This window comes from Haemaphysalis longicornis, unplaced genomic scaffold (assembly GCF_048455015.1).
Source record: "Haemaphysalis longicornis isolate Haplotype H1 unplaced genomic scaffold, Haemaphysalis longicornis Haplotype H1 scaffold_1, whole genome shotgun sequence".
Lineage (NCBI taxonomy): Eukaryota > Metazoa > Arthropoda > Arachnida > Ixodida > Ixodidae > Haemaphysalis > Haemaphysalis longicornis.
In genome coordinates, this window is record NW_027526203.1 from 197,663,814 (window position 1) to 197,680,250 (window position 16,437).

The 16,437-nt window shown below is 45.3% G+C and overlaps 1 protein-coding gene across 1 annotated transcript in view; it reads right to left on the reverse strand.

Moving 5' to 3' along the window:
- Positions 1–16,437, reverse strand: part of LOC144141085 (ER degradation-enhancing alpha-mannosidase-like protein 3) — a 76,406-nt gene that overhangs the window by 38,576 nt on the left and 21,393 nt on the right. Inside the window, exons 8-12 of the mRNA XM_077672610.1 lie at positions 14,198–14,303; positions 13,766–13,863; positions 12,962–13,087; positions 10,518–10,601; positions 4,754–4,837 (exon numbers count right to left, since the gene is read on the reverse strand). Coding sequence (XP_077528736.1) covers positions 4,754–4,837; positions 10,518–10,601; positions 12,962–13,087; positions 13,766–13,863; positions 14,198–14,303 — 498 coding nt within the window. The remainder of the gene's footprint in view (positions 1–4,753; positions 4,838–10,517; positions 10,602–12,961; positions 13,088–13,765; positions 13,864–14,197; positions 14,304–16,437) is intronic.

The window sequence follows — 16,437 nt, forward strand, 5'->3', positions numbered from 1 at the left end:
TTGTGAGGCCCCTGCAGCAGCAATAGCAACTAAGCTACTCTTATCCCACTGATAGTGCAGATTTTTCACACACAGCTCATTGATATAACAACCTGAGAAAAGGTATCGGGAAACTCAGCTAAAGTTTCCTGCAACGGAACAGTGCCGTCCAAGAGTAAAGAGTGTGAGTGCCACTACTGAAAAACACCATGAAAACACTGCTCCACACCATGATGATGATACGTACAAGTTGAATTTTGTATGAAATGAGACGGTGGCTTTCACTGCCGTACTGGTCTGTTTTTAGCTGCTTAATTTAATGTAACCTGTTTCTAACTTTTAACTTTTTACTGTATAATAATAGTATTCTGAATTCATACAAGAATGGTAGGTGGCGACTCCTCTTTGTTTCACTGAATAGACCATCCAAAGCACACGTCAAACATCTTTACACTGAATGGACAGCTGAAAGTCTCTATGACTTAAAACCAACAAGCCGTGTCCATAGGCCTGATGTTGCACTGTTTTGTAAGTGGATTGTCAAGGCATGGAAGGCTATTACAGGTGAAATGGTTCACAACTACTTTAACTCTTTCGCTACCGCCGGAAAATTGACTAATTTTAGGGGTCCAAGGAAACATTTTTTTTCCTGCTAAAAAATTGATTAGGCACTAATTGCAGGAGCACAAAATGCAGATTATTTAACGGCATTTCCAATAATACTAGTTTTTTAAAGGTTTTTATATATCATAGTTGTAAAAAAAATATCAAAACCAATATTTTTGTCAAGTTGTCGAAAAAAATAATAAAAAAGGAGTTGTGGATATCAAACCACCGGTAGTAGAAAAAAATTAGAATATACATTTTGTAGGAAAACATTTCAAAAACAAGCCCTAGAAAAAATGTCGACTTGCGCGGAACAGTTTGTCAGATATAAAAAAAAAATGTTAGAATGCACGGTGCTTGTGTCATGCGGTGAAGCCCAACCTCCAATTCAAAATGTGCAATTTTGGGTGGTTTCCTGGAATAAATCTGGGGGTTTGTCATTATCAGAGGCACCAATTTGCCCCCACACAACGTAAAAACATCTTGTCAATGGCTGACTTTGCATTTACAGCGAGCACAATATTTGGGACAAGCACGCGATGCGGAAAAAAACATGCATGAAGTTGAAAACGGAACGCCGTGGCTGACGCTTGTTGTCGTTCACGGTCAGTTATCTCTCAAAACATAAAGCTGAGCTTTATTATCATCTTCTTACTCGCAATTGTAGCCTTGCTCGCAAAAATGAGGTACGATGAGCTAGAATTGTGCCCTGCGATCTTTAGCCGAGTAGCAGTTGCGCGCTGAAAAAGATCAGCACAACGAGCTTCCTCTATTGCAGCGCCACCTAACATTTTTCAAATGAAACAGTACAAAAAGTTATCAGAAACTCCGTCCGAATAGACAGTTCAACTAAGCAGCAACATTAGACACCCGGATATACCCTCGCATGGAAACGAAACTGGAAGGCGAACAGCTGGCAGTGTAAGGCCGGTTTGAAGCGCTGTCCTCGGCGGAACAGATATCTGGCGACTGGATGTGACCTTTTGACTTGCATCTGAAGTTCTTATCGCAGAAATCGGGTTAGCGTGGGGGGAAATCAGGAGCGCCGTGCTTTGTTCGAGGATCAGTCGTGGACGCTTCAGGCGCCATGGCAGGTAGCCTTGAATTTGGGTAACTGCGTAGTAGGGCTAAATATGAATTTCGCGATGCAGAAACGAAACCGCAACTGTTGTAAACTGTTTGCGAATGGTCCTGGGGTAAGTAGAACTACACAACGTGCGCAAAGGCAATGAAACTGCCTAAAATCATAAAGTAGCTTAGCAACCAGGCACTGCTTGACATTTTCAGCCGATTTCGGGGATTATTACTGTCAGAGCGCGAACCTGACGATTGAAAATCGTTTGCTAGTTCCCCATTCACGCCCTGATAGCAAAAAACAAGCGCTGGTGCAGAGTAATTACGAGTTGCACGCATTCTTCGTTGGTAGCCGTGACGCGCGATGATCACGCCCCTTTTCCACACCCAGGTGATTCAAAAGCGTGTCAAAAATCACGTTCTCGTTGCAAAAATGAAAGCAAAACTGATTTTGAAAGGCCATTTTCTGATATAACTCCGAACAGCTTTACTTGTTCGGGAAACGCCTGGAACGCTATGAAAAGGCGCTCCCAAAAGTATCGATCAAATTGATCGATTTTGATAGGCGCGGAGCGAAAGAGTTAAGAAATGCTGCGTCGCAAAAAGCATGGGCGGAACTAAAGATGATATTGGTAAGTTTTTTTGCGTCAACAAATATGCCATGTTGCTTTAGTAGCTTTTGATTGACTGCGGGGTTTAATGCGCCGACGCAACACGCTGTAGTGGAGGGCTCAGGATTAATTTTGACCACCTGGGGATCCTTAATGTGCGCCGAAATCTCGTACACACGGGCGTTTTTGGCTTTGGTCCAGCCTTTCCTGTATAAACTGTGCAAGCAATACGCGTTTTTTTTTTTGTGTGTGTGGACCGAAAGTTTGGGCGCGGGTTATATGCACGGGTGGATTATACGGGCGAAAATACTGCATACAGTCTAATCCACTTATAAGAGTAATGAAGTGCCACAAAAAATCCATTGTTATAACAAGTAATTGTCATAACACGGTTGGGCAGAATGGGTTACTTTCGTAAGCATTCAGGGGTTTTCGTCCAGTACTATTTACAAAACGGAAATGTAACTGCACGGCTGACAACCCAGACTTAGCCATGCGTGTGCCAACCAACTCCAAGGGCCCCTAGGAAAGACCACAGTCTTTCACATAGTAGGAGGAAGTCTCCGCATGAAATCCTTGACCGTTTCTTTCTTTTTTTTTTTAACGACTGGCAGATTGCATGTTACTAAAGTGGCGTTGTTTTCTGCCTTTTTTAACATCAGTAATCAACAGTAGCCTTTACCCCACTGTAGCTTTATTTTAATCTGGACAGTGTTGAAGAGGTGCCCCCTGCCTCTCTTACAGCCTGGGCCAGCTGACAGCAGGAGATACGAAGGGCAGTCTGGAGGTCTCTTCCTTCAGAGATACTGCGTCTACATAAAAGGCACTAACTTTTCCAGGGCCCGCCGCGGTGGCTCAGTGGCTAAGGCGTTGCGCTGCTGAGCACGAGGTCGCGGGTTCGATTCCCGGCCGCGGCGGCCGTTTTTCTGATGGAGGCGAAAAGCAAAAACGCCCGTGTGCACGAGATTTCGGCGCACGTTAAAGATCCCCAGGTGGTCAAAATTAATCCGGAGCCCTCCACTACGGCGCGCCTCATCGCCTGCGTTGCGTCGGCGCGTTAAACCCCACAATCAATCAATCATCTAACTTTTCCAGAGTGTTGGAAAGATAGAAAATGTTGCAGCTTATTTCATGCTTAAAGCCATGCCTGGTTACACAAAATGCACCCGTGACCTCTCACAGATTTCCAAATACTATATTTTACGTAGACTCATACTGTCAGGCTTAATTGTTATAACCAATAAGGAAAATGACCATTGTTATAAGCGGTTTATTTTACCATATAACATATAGCAAAGTTGATGGTGCCACAACTGTTCAGTGCTATATCCAATATATTGTTACAACCAGTATTGTTATAAGTGGGTTGGACTGTATATACACTTTCAACCATCTCAGGTGGTTGGAATCAGACAGCGGCTGTGCACAGCAATGCACCTCATGGTCGAACATAACTTCAGTGCACACAAAATCCCACTTTGAAACTGAAATTGCTTTAATAAGGAAGACTATCACCATCACGTATCAAGAACATAATGAAGAACAGTAATCAGGTGCAAAGCTGAGGGAAACAAGGGGGGAAAAGGCTGCCTGAAGTAAAAATAGGCAGAACGCCACAAAGGAGGACCTCGGAACCACCACCCACAGGATGAAGTGGGTCACCAATGGGACAAAGTGAAGAGCACCCATCAGAAACAGAGAGAATAGAGCTGCACGCTGAGCAAGTTTTCAATCATGGATGCGTGGGGAAAGGGGCTCTGTTTGGGCTCTGCTTCCGCAGAACTCAGAGTGACAGGGCTCTGTAGAGGCCTGGTGACACAAAGGACTTGCCATAGAAGAAATTCCCTCATTCGAAAGCTTGTCTTACGCCTGCTGAACACGTATTTCGCTCTTTCACACAGCCCCCGACTCTGGGGTAAAGCCAAACAAGTGTCTGCAATTCGTGGCACAGCTGCCCTTCAACTTTGCCACCAAGGTTCATCGGAGGGGAAAAAAAAAAAATCCACGATGGGAGATGAACAGCAAAGCAAGATTAAAAAAACCTTCACACATCTTGTGTGGTCTTGAAAACTCTTATCTCGCACTTAATGCTGCAGGAAACTTTGACGTTACAGCCATCACCAAGCTGGCCATATATCATGCACTATACCTAGAAAAGGTACTGATTCTCAGCAAACCTCAGCTAAACAAAAAGTCCTAAGACAGCTACTTTTTATTCCTTCAACACTGCCTATTTTGTGCTTCTGTATAAACTCCTCTAGACCTTGAGCTTCATGTCAATCCTGACCATGAACACTGCCTATTTTGTGCTTCTGTATAAACTCCTCTAGAACTTGAGCTTCATGTCAATCCTGACCATGAAGAAAAAAAGCTCACCTCGGCATGACACTAGAAGCATATAAAGCACCAAGTTCTTCATGCCACAATGTCTTTCTCTCTGGTTCGGCACAAAGCTCTTGGGACAAAGGAACACACTATCTCACCTTGAACAGGAAGTAAGTGCTCTCTACGAATTCTGGTCTCAGTGGGTGTTGGCCCCAGTGCACTTGGAAGTCTGTTGTGAATGCCTAAAAACAGTGCAAAGGGGGGAAAAAAGAGCAAGATAGTCAGCCTTTCACACATTCACAGAAAACATTCACACAAACTTTTCTTAAATTCAATTTCAAATTTTAATGTAAATACGTGTTTAATTGAACAACATTATTCAAAAGGCCCCTTATAGGGGTCCTGAAAAGCATTTTGAGCACACTAAATGAACAAGCGCAAACGTTAGGTTGGGTGGTCAATGTCATCTGTGCCAAGTATAACATTTTTACGTGCTGCGGAAAGCTCAAAATTTCGTTGCAAAGTTTGTTGTAGCGTTCCCACCCTTTCCTGCATGTTTTTGGGCTCCGCCATTCCAACGCATGTACGTCATCGATTCTACCATGTGCGTCACGAAGCAGAAACCCAGAAACCCTGACGGCTTTTTCTCGCACTTCCGGCGAAGAGCAGAGTCATTTGCTTAGCGGCGACAGGTCGCCGCGGTACCTTTCGTACATTAGCGCTTCCAGCAGCACATTTAACGCTGCCGTGTTCATCTATATTTATCTTTTTTATGCCATTACCACGCTTCTCGTTAAGGCGCGCTGGCTAGGACGACACGACGACGACAGGACGCTGACATCCGAGTTGGCAGACCACCTTGTCACGCGACGGCGACATGAACACGTTGGCCGATCGAAATTCCACGTGGTGTGACTGGCTCACTGACCAAAGACACCGACAATACCGATCGGCCGAACCATCATCAGGAATCGATCGTGAAGTGGGCTGCAACATTCGGGCTGCAATGAATGCTGCTCTGCTCTGTTAGTTCCTAGAGTGTAATAAACATAGTAAGGTCCATAAAGCCCATACAACTCAACACTAGCGCTAATGAGATCTGTATTTCGGCTTACGACGCTTCAGCTCCTCGCTTTGGCGACCATTTGTTTCTCGGAGTTGCAAACTGCATAATCGTGTGCGAACAGCAACGCTTGTAGAAAATTTAAGCTCAGTTAAGAGCAGTAGAGGAGTTACGGAAGGTTTATTATGTAATAAGGAATCAATATCGACCAAAGTGTTTAGCGTAAAGTGTACAGCAAAAGAACGGCAAGCACAATTCCTGCAAGGCGAAATCGCAGTCGCAGCCGGGCACACATTTGCGACCGTTTTTCTTCCCGAAACAGTGCTGTTGCTGGAGATCAGCTATGATGGGGGGCTTCATGGAACGTGACTGTGCAACTGTTATTCAAGAAATGCTAAGTTCACCAGCCAGAAATTCTCGAAATCAGGTAAAAAAAACAGATGAGACAAAGGGTGGGTTTCAATCTAGTATACAGGTTATTTTCGTGCAATCTCCTGTTTTGATGTGGCACAGTGGACTAAAGCCTCGCGCTCACTCAATCAAAGTCGCGAGTTCAAATGCCGTCAGGATGTTGCTTTTTTTTTTTCTGCGCAGTCTTTTAAGTGGCACAGTTTGTGAATCGCATTCGTGAATCCAAAACAAAAGTTTTTGGTTGAACTGTAGACCTACCATATGAAATGTCAATACATCATTTAATTAAGTCATTGGCGCAATTTGTTCGGTTTTAACTCTTTCGCAACCGCGAAAAAAGGGCCGATTTTCGACATCCTCAATCACATTTTTTTTCTTAAGTAATTTTTATTGCATGTGGCATTGTGATATACCAAATTGTACATTTTTAATCAAGCTTTCGAACAAAAATAACTCCAGTGTGATAAGTAGGAAACTGTTTGTAATTTTAGGTGTTAACAAAGGAAAAAACACACCAAACCGAAGTAAACAAAACATACACATGCAGCTTAACAAAGCTGCAAAATTAAATTCAAAGCTCTGGAATATACAAAACGTTACACATGATGTCAGCTCACATTCTGGAAAGTTTCATTTCTGTACGTTATAAACTCTATTTTTCATGGCCCTTCAAGCTAGGGGTGGGGACTGCTGTGCCACTCAGAAAAGCAGTTGCGGGAGGACGTGAAGCATAGGGGCACTTCGCATGTGCTGCACTTGTTATATGTTTTCTGTTCTACTTTCTTCTTTCGATAGCACAGCTTGCAGTTCTTCGACTTCTCCATTTTCTGGGGTTGGTGGCGAATTGGCTCTAGACTTGGATATGGGGCACGGTCTTGCTCGATGTCATTATAATCCAAGATCTGCTGAATGAGCTGCTCTCTAAAAGCAAGCTGGTCGAATCGGGCATTTTGGGCTAGCTCTGGGACTCCTGGGTTTTCTTTTCGATGGCCTTGGTAGAGGATGAAACTGTTAACACACGCTATGTCCACGCAATGAAAAAACAGGGTTTTCCACCAGCGCACGCATTTCTTCAAGACATTGTAGGTTCCAATTATTTGGTCCGATTTATCTACACCCAGCATGCCAGCATTGTAGTCTTGGACAAGCAGAGGCCTCTTGATGGTAATCAAAGTCCATCTGTCACCTGTCTTCTGCCTTCGCGTGGCTGGGACAAACTTGTTGGCTGTATGAATGGTACTCATCAGGTTCACGGCGCGCCGGTCTTTCCATTGCATATATAAAATGTTGCCATCGCGAAGCCACCGAACGTCTCCACGCTGAGCTCTTCGTTCCCACCCAACATCCTTCAGCTCAGTTGGAAAACATCGGCGATCTTTCCGGGTGGTACCACAGGCAAGGGTTTTGCGCTCGAGCAGATGGTTGGTCAAAAAGTTTCCCAGAGGTGTAGAAGTTGTCCATGTAAATTCTGTACCCCTGGTCTAGATACTCTGAGCACAGGCTGCTGACCACATCAAAAGCTAGGCCATGTGGTCCTGGTCTTTCACGCTTGCCTGTGTATACAGAGAACTGGAGGGTATACCCTGTTTCGGAGTCGGCTAGTACCCAAAGTTTATACCCCCACTTAGTCACTTTGTCCCGGATATACTGCCTCATTCCTGATCTGCCTTTTGATTTCACCATACGTTCGTCCACCGAGAGGTCCCGCTTTGGTTGAAAAAAATTTGCTGACGTCTGATTGATATGCTTCAGAAGCCAGGACACCTTCCAGATCTTGCCAACAGTGGCTTCACTTGCAAAGTCGTCCGGGTCCGATACGTGTAAAAAGGCTAGTAGAGCTACAAACCGGTTTCGGGGCATAATCTTTGATGGGAGAAGGCCACCGTATATACTCCCCGTGCTCCAGTATAAGTGCAGTCGTGGTACTTCAACAATTCCCATGTAGATGATGATCGCAATGAAACGCATCATCTCCAGCGGAGTTACTTCTTCCCATGAGCCGTCACGACGAGCATAGGTTGGCTTGTCAAGAATGTTCATCCAGGCGTACTTGTTTGTGTTGTCACACAACATTCTGATCACTTCGGCCGTAAAAAACATCATAAAAAAATCCAGCGCTCTTGCGAACTTCCGGGTGCCACTCCGCTGTGTAGCGTTGATATGGACACCGGGCTGTCGCTTGGGCTCAAACTTCACACGTCGTGGCGCATTGGGCAAAATATCTCCACCGTATGTTGCCGAGACACTAAGGAAACAGAATAAACAACTGTCGTCAGTTATAAAGACCGCACACTGTATTTATACAATGGGAGCGCTGAAACGAAACTTACGTGCGCACAGTGGCTGATGTCCCCGGCTGCTGGGATGAAATGTCACTGTCTGAACTGAAGTCCAACGATTCGACATCATCACTAGACTCCTCGCTGCTGCTCTCGTCAAAAGAATCGGACTTAGAAGCGGCCGAAGTGCTTGGTTTCGCTTTTTGGTTTCGAGTAGCGCGCGGAGGAGCCGCAGCCATGATTGCCAAACAACGCCGTCACCCCGACTCAAACTTGTATTTTTCTCGGCGCCTCCATGCGGTGAAAACAACAAAACGAAATCGAAACCAAAACTTTAGTTCTTTTCGAACACATCAGAGGGCGCCACTTGTCCGTAGTCTCTGAAACAAATTTTTGGCGGCTGGTTCAAAACATCGATACCATCGCATCGATGCCCTATGGTGCGGTTGCGAAAGAGTTAAACTCGTGCTTTGTCTATATAAAAAGGCAATTGTACTTTCAGAGTAAGAAAAACATTGTGCGAAATTGGTACGTCTTTATATAGAGTACACATAGTTTCCTTCCATCAGACACAAGGCAGCACTGAGCACGTAAAAAAATGAACGAACAGACTTAGAAAGAAAAGGGCCTCGAGGCCATCAGGGGAAAAAGCGAGGGTGGAATAATTGTTTTGTGCAATCATATGCACAGTCGAACAAAGAGGCAGGCACGCACAGCCCCAAAACTCACACTACTATTCCGAGACCACTCGTAATATCGGTTACAGTGTACTTGTTTAGTAGACGATAAATGCAGGGTCGCGTATAAGCTTCCTGGAAAGTAAGGGGGGAGGGAGGGGGAAATGGAATGCACGTTGCACTCTAAAGAAACTCCCAGTGCCGTACCGTGCAACTCTTCGGCTGCTTTTTCATTACAGCTATAAATGTTTGTAACCGATCAAAATAACAGAATGCCACTACTGCCTGTGTACGCGTGTGCATGACATCACCATAACACGACCAAGCTCGACATTGGCGCAAACGAGCAGCGAATTAAGCAATATATAAACCCACATCAGTTCGGGACGCATGCACGTGCTAACTATAACAAATTCTGAACTGATTCTTTGGTCACTCGCCCACATATTTAAGACTCCCATATGACACCAAGACATGTCAACACCGTGAACGCGCGGTGACAGGGTCGTTCTCTTTTCGCATGATCTTTTGCCATGGTGTGGAAGTGTAAAAGTCCTGCCCAATTCCTTCCATCAGCTTTTCCAGCCTTGAGAAGAGTGCAGAATTCATTACAGAATAATAATAATAATAATAATAAAAAAAAACAGAAACTAGCACAAACGGAACACAGAAAGTCAGAAGGTCCTGCCCCAAAACGAGGCTGCAGCGCAGAATATCGCAGTAGCAGACAACGCCACAACCGGTTGTCACCGAGAAGTGAGGCATCATGGGCAGTCACGCTCACGCGGTGCGAGGAGGTGGCCGAAACAAGGGTGAATTGTGGCGCGGGAGAAAATGCGATATTTTGATTTGCAATAACTCCACTAATACTCCATGCTTTAACTAAATTCTTGAAGGAGGTGATTACTAGGAAATTGGTTTACCTGAAAATGCGAACACCCATGTATTGGCAGAACCTCTTTCAAAACCCCTTTAAAGGTGTGCAAACATTAAATTTAGGACAGCACATTTGGTTATACCAGCCACTGCATGCTAGTGGCTAGTATGACCTTACAACAAGCCAACAAGTAATAACCCTCGATTCCTCACTCATCCCACTACATTGACAGGAAACTTATTTCTGGCTTATAAATTTTACAAAAGTCGCATACAACTTCAGCTAACATAAACTATAGTTTACACTTTTTTCGTGCAAGGCTAGCACGTGTAGTTTTTTTTGCACAGCTTTGGCGTTGTGAGAAAAAGCCAACCCGCAGGGGGCATGCTACAAGGTGAAGCTTAGGTGTTTGCGTGCCATGCGGCAGAGCCAATGTTGATCGCTCTGGAAATAAATTTTGATTATTCGGAAACCCACATTTAAACTTGCTTACCTTCAAGCATAACAGGCTGTTATGCTGGTACACATGAAAATGCCGTAGCACTGCAGGCATTACAATAAAAGTAAAGTTGCAGCAATAAAGATGTTCGCATTCCTATAGTGAAAACGACCAACCTCCGGAAGGAAATTATGCAGTTGCATGACTTGGTAGAGCATCTCGTGCGTTTCAATGGCTGGCTTGATATCACCCTTGAGCACCTACACGAAATGAGAGGACAGTGAGAGTGTGCCCACAAGCAAGGGTGCAAAGCAGGGATACTGCACTTGGCCAGCATACATAACTATCATTCATAACTATTAACTAGAGCCATTCAAAAAACAACCACTCAAGCTTCTTCCTCCACAGACAGCTGCGTGAAAACCTTTTGTACCACTGTGCACTCTGAGAGTAAGTACGTTGTGAGTAATACATAGTCCACACTTTGGAAAAAGTATCGTCAATGTCGGAATGATAAAACCACTTGTTGGAAACAGGGCTGGGGAGAGACTGCAAAAAGTATTCCAAAATACAAATATCGCAATACATGTGCTAGAAACTTATTACACATAAAGTATGTACTAAAATGCATTAAATTCTCACATACTGGGATATATCACGAATATTTCCACAAACACAGCAAAAAAGTACTCTGGAACATCGATAAAAAATACCGGTACAAATACTAAAACGATTTTTTTATTTTGGCAACTTCGTGTTCTGAAAACGCAATTTTATGCACCCCAATGCCAAAATACAGGGTGTGAAATTCAATCACTGGTAGAAGAAGGCCATCCCAAGATGATGATGATGAATAAACTTTATTTGAGTCGAGGTGCTGATGTTAGGGCACCCACCCATTGGGAGGCTTAAATTTGGCACATAAGAAAGTGGCATAAACTGCACTTAAACAAAAGCATCCATGCAATTCTGTTTGACTGCTTTCGCGATGTTTGTTCGCCCACCTACTTATTGCAGAGCACAAGACCGCTCCAATAAACTTCTATAACTACGAGAAACTTTTGCCTTCCATTACTTCATGACAACAGTTATGGGGTAAAGTTACTTTTGAATATCGTTTGAATTTGGCTTCTTCCCTTGGGCTGTACACCACCCTTTTTTATTCTGCCAATGCAGACATGACCTGATTCAGCAGCTGGTGGGACAATCAGTCAAGCAAAGTCAACAAGCTCAGTAGAACACATAAATTGTCTCTGCGTTGTTTGACAAGAGACACAAGAAAATGGTTTCTGCAAACTAAGATGCCAGATTGCTGCATCTGCTACCGCCCTAATCAAAGCACTCACTCTTGGGACTCACCACTGCCGGTAAACTGCAGTGTTTAAGGGAGCCCAATTCCGCTTGAGTATGCTCAAGCGTAACCTCCATGAAGGCTTGTGTGCAGCGCAATTATCTCAACCTTACTTGGCTCAACCCTATAGCGTGCGGATATGTACGTCCCATCTCCGCATATGTGGCCTGATGCCCTCGCTTCCTTTAGTGCAACCGGCTGAACACGGCCCACACAAGTGCCTCACTCATGGTGACAATTACCTGCACATCTGCGTCACTGGTGCCTAGTTGACCTAACACTGCTGGCCTCGGGAGAGAAGCAGGAGGGAAAAGCAAAGCAGAAGCTATGGCTCCTGCCTAAAACACAGCCTGAAACGAGGCTTACACGATCTCCAGCTCTGAGGATCAGAAAATGAAACGCAGCATAAAATGCAGCAGCAACTCTAGTTGGTAAAAGGACGGATATTAGAAAAAAGTTATCATCAAAAGGAATATAAAAAAAAGAAAAATGGCACAGCTAGCACCAGTGGTGCTAGGCTGGAGAAACAGCAGAGCTGGCAGCCTCTCTCCCTTCATCAGAGAGCCGGCTGTTGCACCTCAAATTTATTTCCAAAGTTACCGCTGAATGTTCTCCATGACTGGCAGGCCTGCATCGTTTCATCCAAAGGCTCACACATCTCTCCCAGAGTGGACCACTTTAGCACACACTAGAACCCATGGCCAAGTGTAAAGCCCACGCCTGCGCTACGAATTCAAAGGAAATGCTGTGCACCCAGAATGCGACGGATCGTCTCAATCGGACAGCCGCTTGTTTCATAACGCAAGAGACCCAGGTTCGATTCCGAGCATGGGAAGCATTTTTTTTTTCTTCCCAATTGGGTGCACATGTTATTGCTCCCCGGCGCTGCTAACCCCGTACCCATCGGGCCTTTGGGGTGGCCCACTGGTTTGGTTGCTGGTTTCACAGCGTGAAGGTCCTGAGCAAGATTCCCAGGAATCTAAACCACATTTTTTTTTTTAGGCTTCGAGGATTTTTTTTTTTTTTTTGGTGTGGTGGACAGACAAAACTTGGCCTAAAAACTCTGCTGTTAAAAAGTCCTTCAATGAGGGAATATTAGACAAACGCAATGATCTCACGATCAGGAAAGCTGTTTAACAATCATGAAGCCCTCCCAAGGTGGCACGATGATAAGAAGACGACATCATATTCCTTCCCACTGTGCAGGTGCTGCTTTCTCGGTGGCCTACCGCTGATACACTCCCTGTGGGAAACCCGGAGAATGCTCACCTGCAGTCCTGGCCAGAAGGCCAGAAGGGCGTCCATGAAGTTTCTCGAATTTGTGTTGGGCCGATGCATGTGCACGTCAACAAGCATGGGGCCCTGGCTGACGTATTTCATTACGGCAGTGTAGTGCTGCAGCACGGAGGCATGCAAGAAAGAGAGAAAGTTCGCAAGATGAACGGGCAAGGCATAAAACCGGAATGTGAACGTCTTCAGAACAGCCCTGCACTCCACCCTTTCACAGCCATTCCCGAGATAATTCTGCACAACTACGCTTCCGCTACACCCGAGTAAACTTGTTTTTGCATTTTAAGCTCACTTTCTGCCTCTCCCAAAGCAAATCGCGAGGGGGGGAGGGGGGGGGGTGACGGGCGGGAAAAGAGGCATTAGACAATTGCCCTACCTAGAAATTGACTAAAGAACTTTTATTTATGAAGTGCTGCATTACAAAAGTGGTTACAACAGGGAAGTTTTTTTTATGTACTAATGGTTTTTCCTGCTTCAATCATTTTACATTAGGCCTGCCTGCCCTTCTGTAACCTCTAGGAAGTCTAGGCTACCAAACAGGGCTGCACTGTTGCAATACAACTCACTGCAATACAACATTTTTGTTGAGAACTGCTCAAGTTTTTGCATAAGCTGCATTGTTCATTGTGCTTCTTTGATCTCATGTATATGTGGACTATAGGTAGCTTTGAGGTCCTAGAAAAAGCCCTCCCATGCTTTAGTGTGCTCTGCTCTAAGGTCAGGACAAGTGCTCTTCGCAGGCAAATAGAACAGGCACGATAAAAGAGGCTCCCCATCGCTCACCTTGTTGAACCTTTCTAAGTAGAGGTCATCCCCGAGAAGAATGTATGCCTTGAGGCAGTACTCATAGTAGGAATCGATTCCAGCCCCAACACCGCTGTCTGGAAAGCAATGTGTGAAAGAGAGGTACATTCAGACTTGCCATAGTGCCCCAAGAGCAACAAGGCCTCAACGGCGACCAATGTTTTTGCGACTGCCTGTTGCTTAATGGCTAAGAGACAACTAGACAAAAAAGTGCCAAAAATGAGGCCTCCGGTCAGACTGTGTTTCACTTATGATTACGCAACTATTTGTTCACTGGCTCTGAAAGGCCTTTGCATGCAGACGAAGTTATATATGCAACCCTTCCACCAGCAATACCGGACTTGCTAGGCCTGTGCACACTCAAAGGTTCCAACTCGGGCACACGGCTGGTAGGTGGCTACGCATGCTCACCCCTGCGGATCCAGTCCCCGTTGTGAATGTTGAGAACTGTGCCCATGAGGTCACTGGACCGGTGACGCTGTGCCCACAGGTAGTCCATGGCAGCTCGTGCCTTCTCCTGCATCACGTACATAATTTGTCACAACCCTGGCCCTCCGCAAGTGCTGCCCAGGGGCTGCACCTCACAAAAGCAGCTGGTCTCAGAATGTCCTCCAAACTACACTAGAATTCCAAGAGCTTCACAACAGTGCTGGCTACACTGAGCTACCTGCTTGTCGATGGCACATGCAGAAGTTCACTTCTGGAAGGCTGAAATAATGACAAACACGAAAGTGTGTTTGGGAGAGGAAATAAAAAAGGGCTCTATTTCACTAGGCACAACACCTGGTGCACGTTAACCAATGCCATTTTTTGTCTGTGGCAAAGAACCTTACTCCTTAAATATTTTTGTTGAATGAGATCCCCAAGCAAACTTTTGGAGGAGGTTCCACAGGGTCACTGCCCTGGCTGAAAGCGACTTTCAACAAACAGAGGTTTCTGGAGTAAAAGTTAAGCCAACAGGTAAGGCAGGGTTGTGGCACATCATCAGGTCACACAACAGTGAGGGCTCATTCGAAGCCAGACTGTGATCAATACTTGTGACGTGTTTGACTCTTTCACTGCTGTGCTTATTCCAAACCAATAATTTTAATCGCAATCCCACACAATTTTGCATTTACAAGACATGTAAAGCCCTCTGACAGTGGCTCAGAAACACCCTCCCAGAAACCTTTTCATTTTTGCACCGAAAACAATTTTTTACGCTAATTTACATTCCCTGAAGCATCAAAATGAGCTGTGCAACTGTTCGCTGCAGTAATAGGGATCTTGCTGGTGTAACAGTATTCTGACACCTATGTGTTGCCCCAACACATAGCATTCCCTCTTGAGTGTTATAATGCGTTGTTGCAGTACAGTCGAGTCCACTTATAATGATACCGTTTATAACAATATATTGGATATAATGATGAACCGCTATGGCACCGTACGCTTTTGCATGCTTTCCATGGGAAAATAAACCGCTTATTACAATGCGCTAGTGCCGCGATATCGGATATAACGATTGAATCGAGTTACAGCAAGCACCAAAAATGCGAGCTGCCGCCGGCTGTCCACGCCAAACACGTCGACACCACGCGCCGCGATGCGCCTCGCATCCCGTCCACCCCTCAGAAAACGAGTCAATTGCGCAGCTTATGAGGAAGCGAGAGGAAGGGGACAGTTCTCCTTCCAAACACCCCTCCCGATGCCGCCGCTTTGTCCCCGTTCCCGTGCCTGCTGCTTTGAATTTGACTGGGTGCCTCTTCAACTACCTCCGTTTTTCCGCGGATCAGACGTCAGGGACAGTGTTTTGGAAACGTCTGAGTGCCTCACTGAAAAGGCGATTGTTGCGCGGATACGCGCTGCGGACAGCGGTGGCAGTGACAACTCTGACGACGCGATTGCACAGCCTACTCGGGTAGGACCCTCGCAGGAGGCCCAATGCATGATAGTCCCTCAGGGACTTCGTTTCCACCAAGGACCCTTCGCTCAGCTAGGTGAAGCACCTATGATGCTCTTGAAAAAGATGTGCGCCAGCTTCATGTGCAGCAAACACAGCTGAGACCGAGTATGGCTTCTTTTCCACAAATAGGTAGCAGTACAACCTTGCCTGCCTGCAAATAAAATGTTTTGAGCTCTGCTTTTTATTTAGCAACCCGCATATAACAATCATTGGTTATAACGATGGGATTTCCTTGGCACTTGGATATCGTTATAAGTGGACTAGACTGTATTGCCCGAATTGTTGCTCTTGGAAAGAACAGGTAGCATGAAGGATGCCTAACCCACACAGTGCCCTGGCTCTGAGGCAGCAATTCTAGAGCACTCTAGCATAGCGTAAGAGATTATCGTCAATTAAATGCCGGGTAGCTCACTTGCTTCAATGTGTTTGGTAAAAGAGTACCATTAGTACTAGGTACGGTTGGTGCATGTGCTTGAGTGTTAGCAGGGTGCCAACTGTTTCAACCTAACCAAAAAAGGCGGGAAAAAAACTACCAGAACAAGCATTTAAGTTGCTACTTAATGCGAATGGGCCCAACTAACTAAAGCTGCCGCCACTGGTTCCACTCGATCGCACAGCTTGAATGCTAGCATGGAGTTAAAGTGGTAACTCTGTTTCTGGTACCTCAGCAATGTTGCCAGTGCTGACCTTATAATGTAGCTGAAAATTT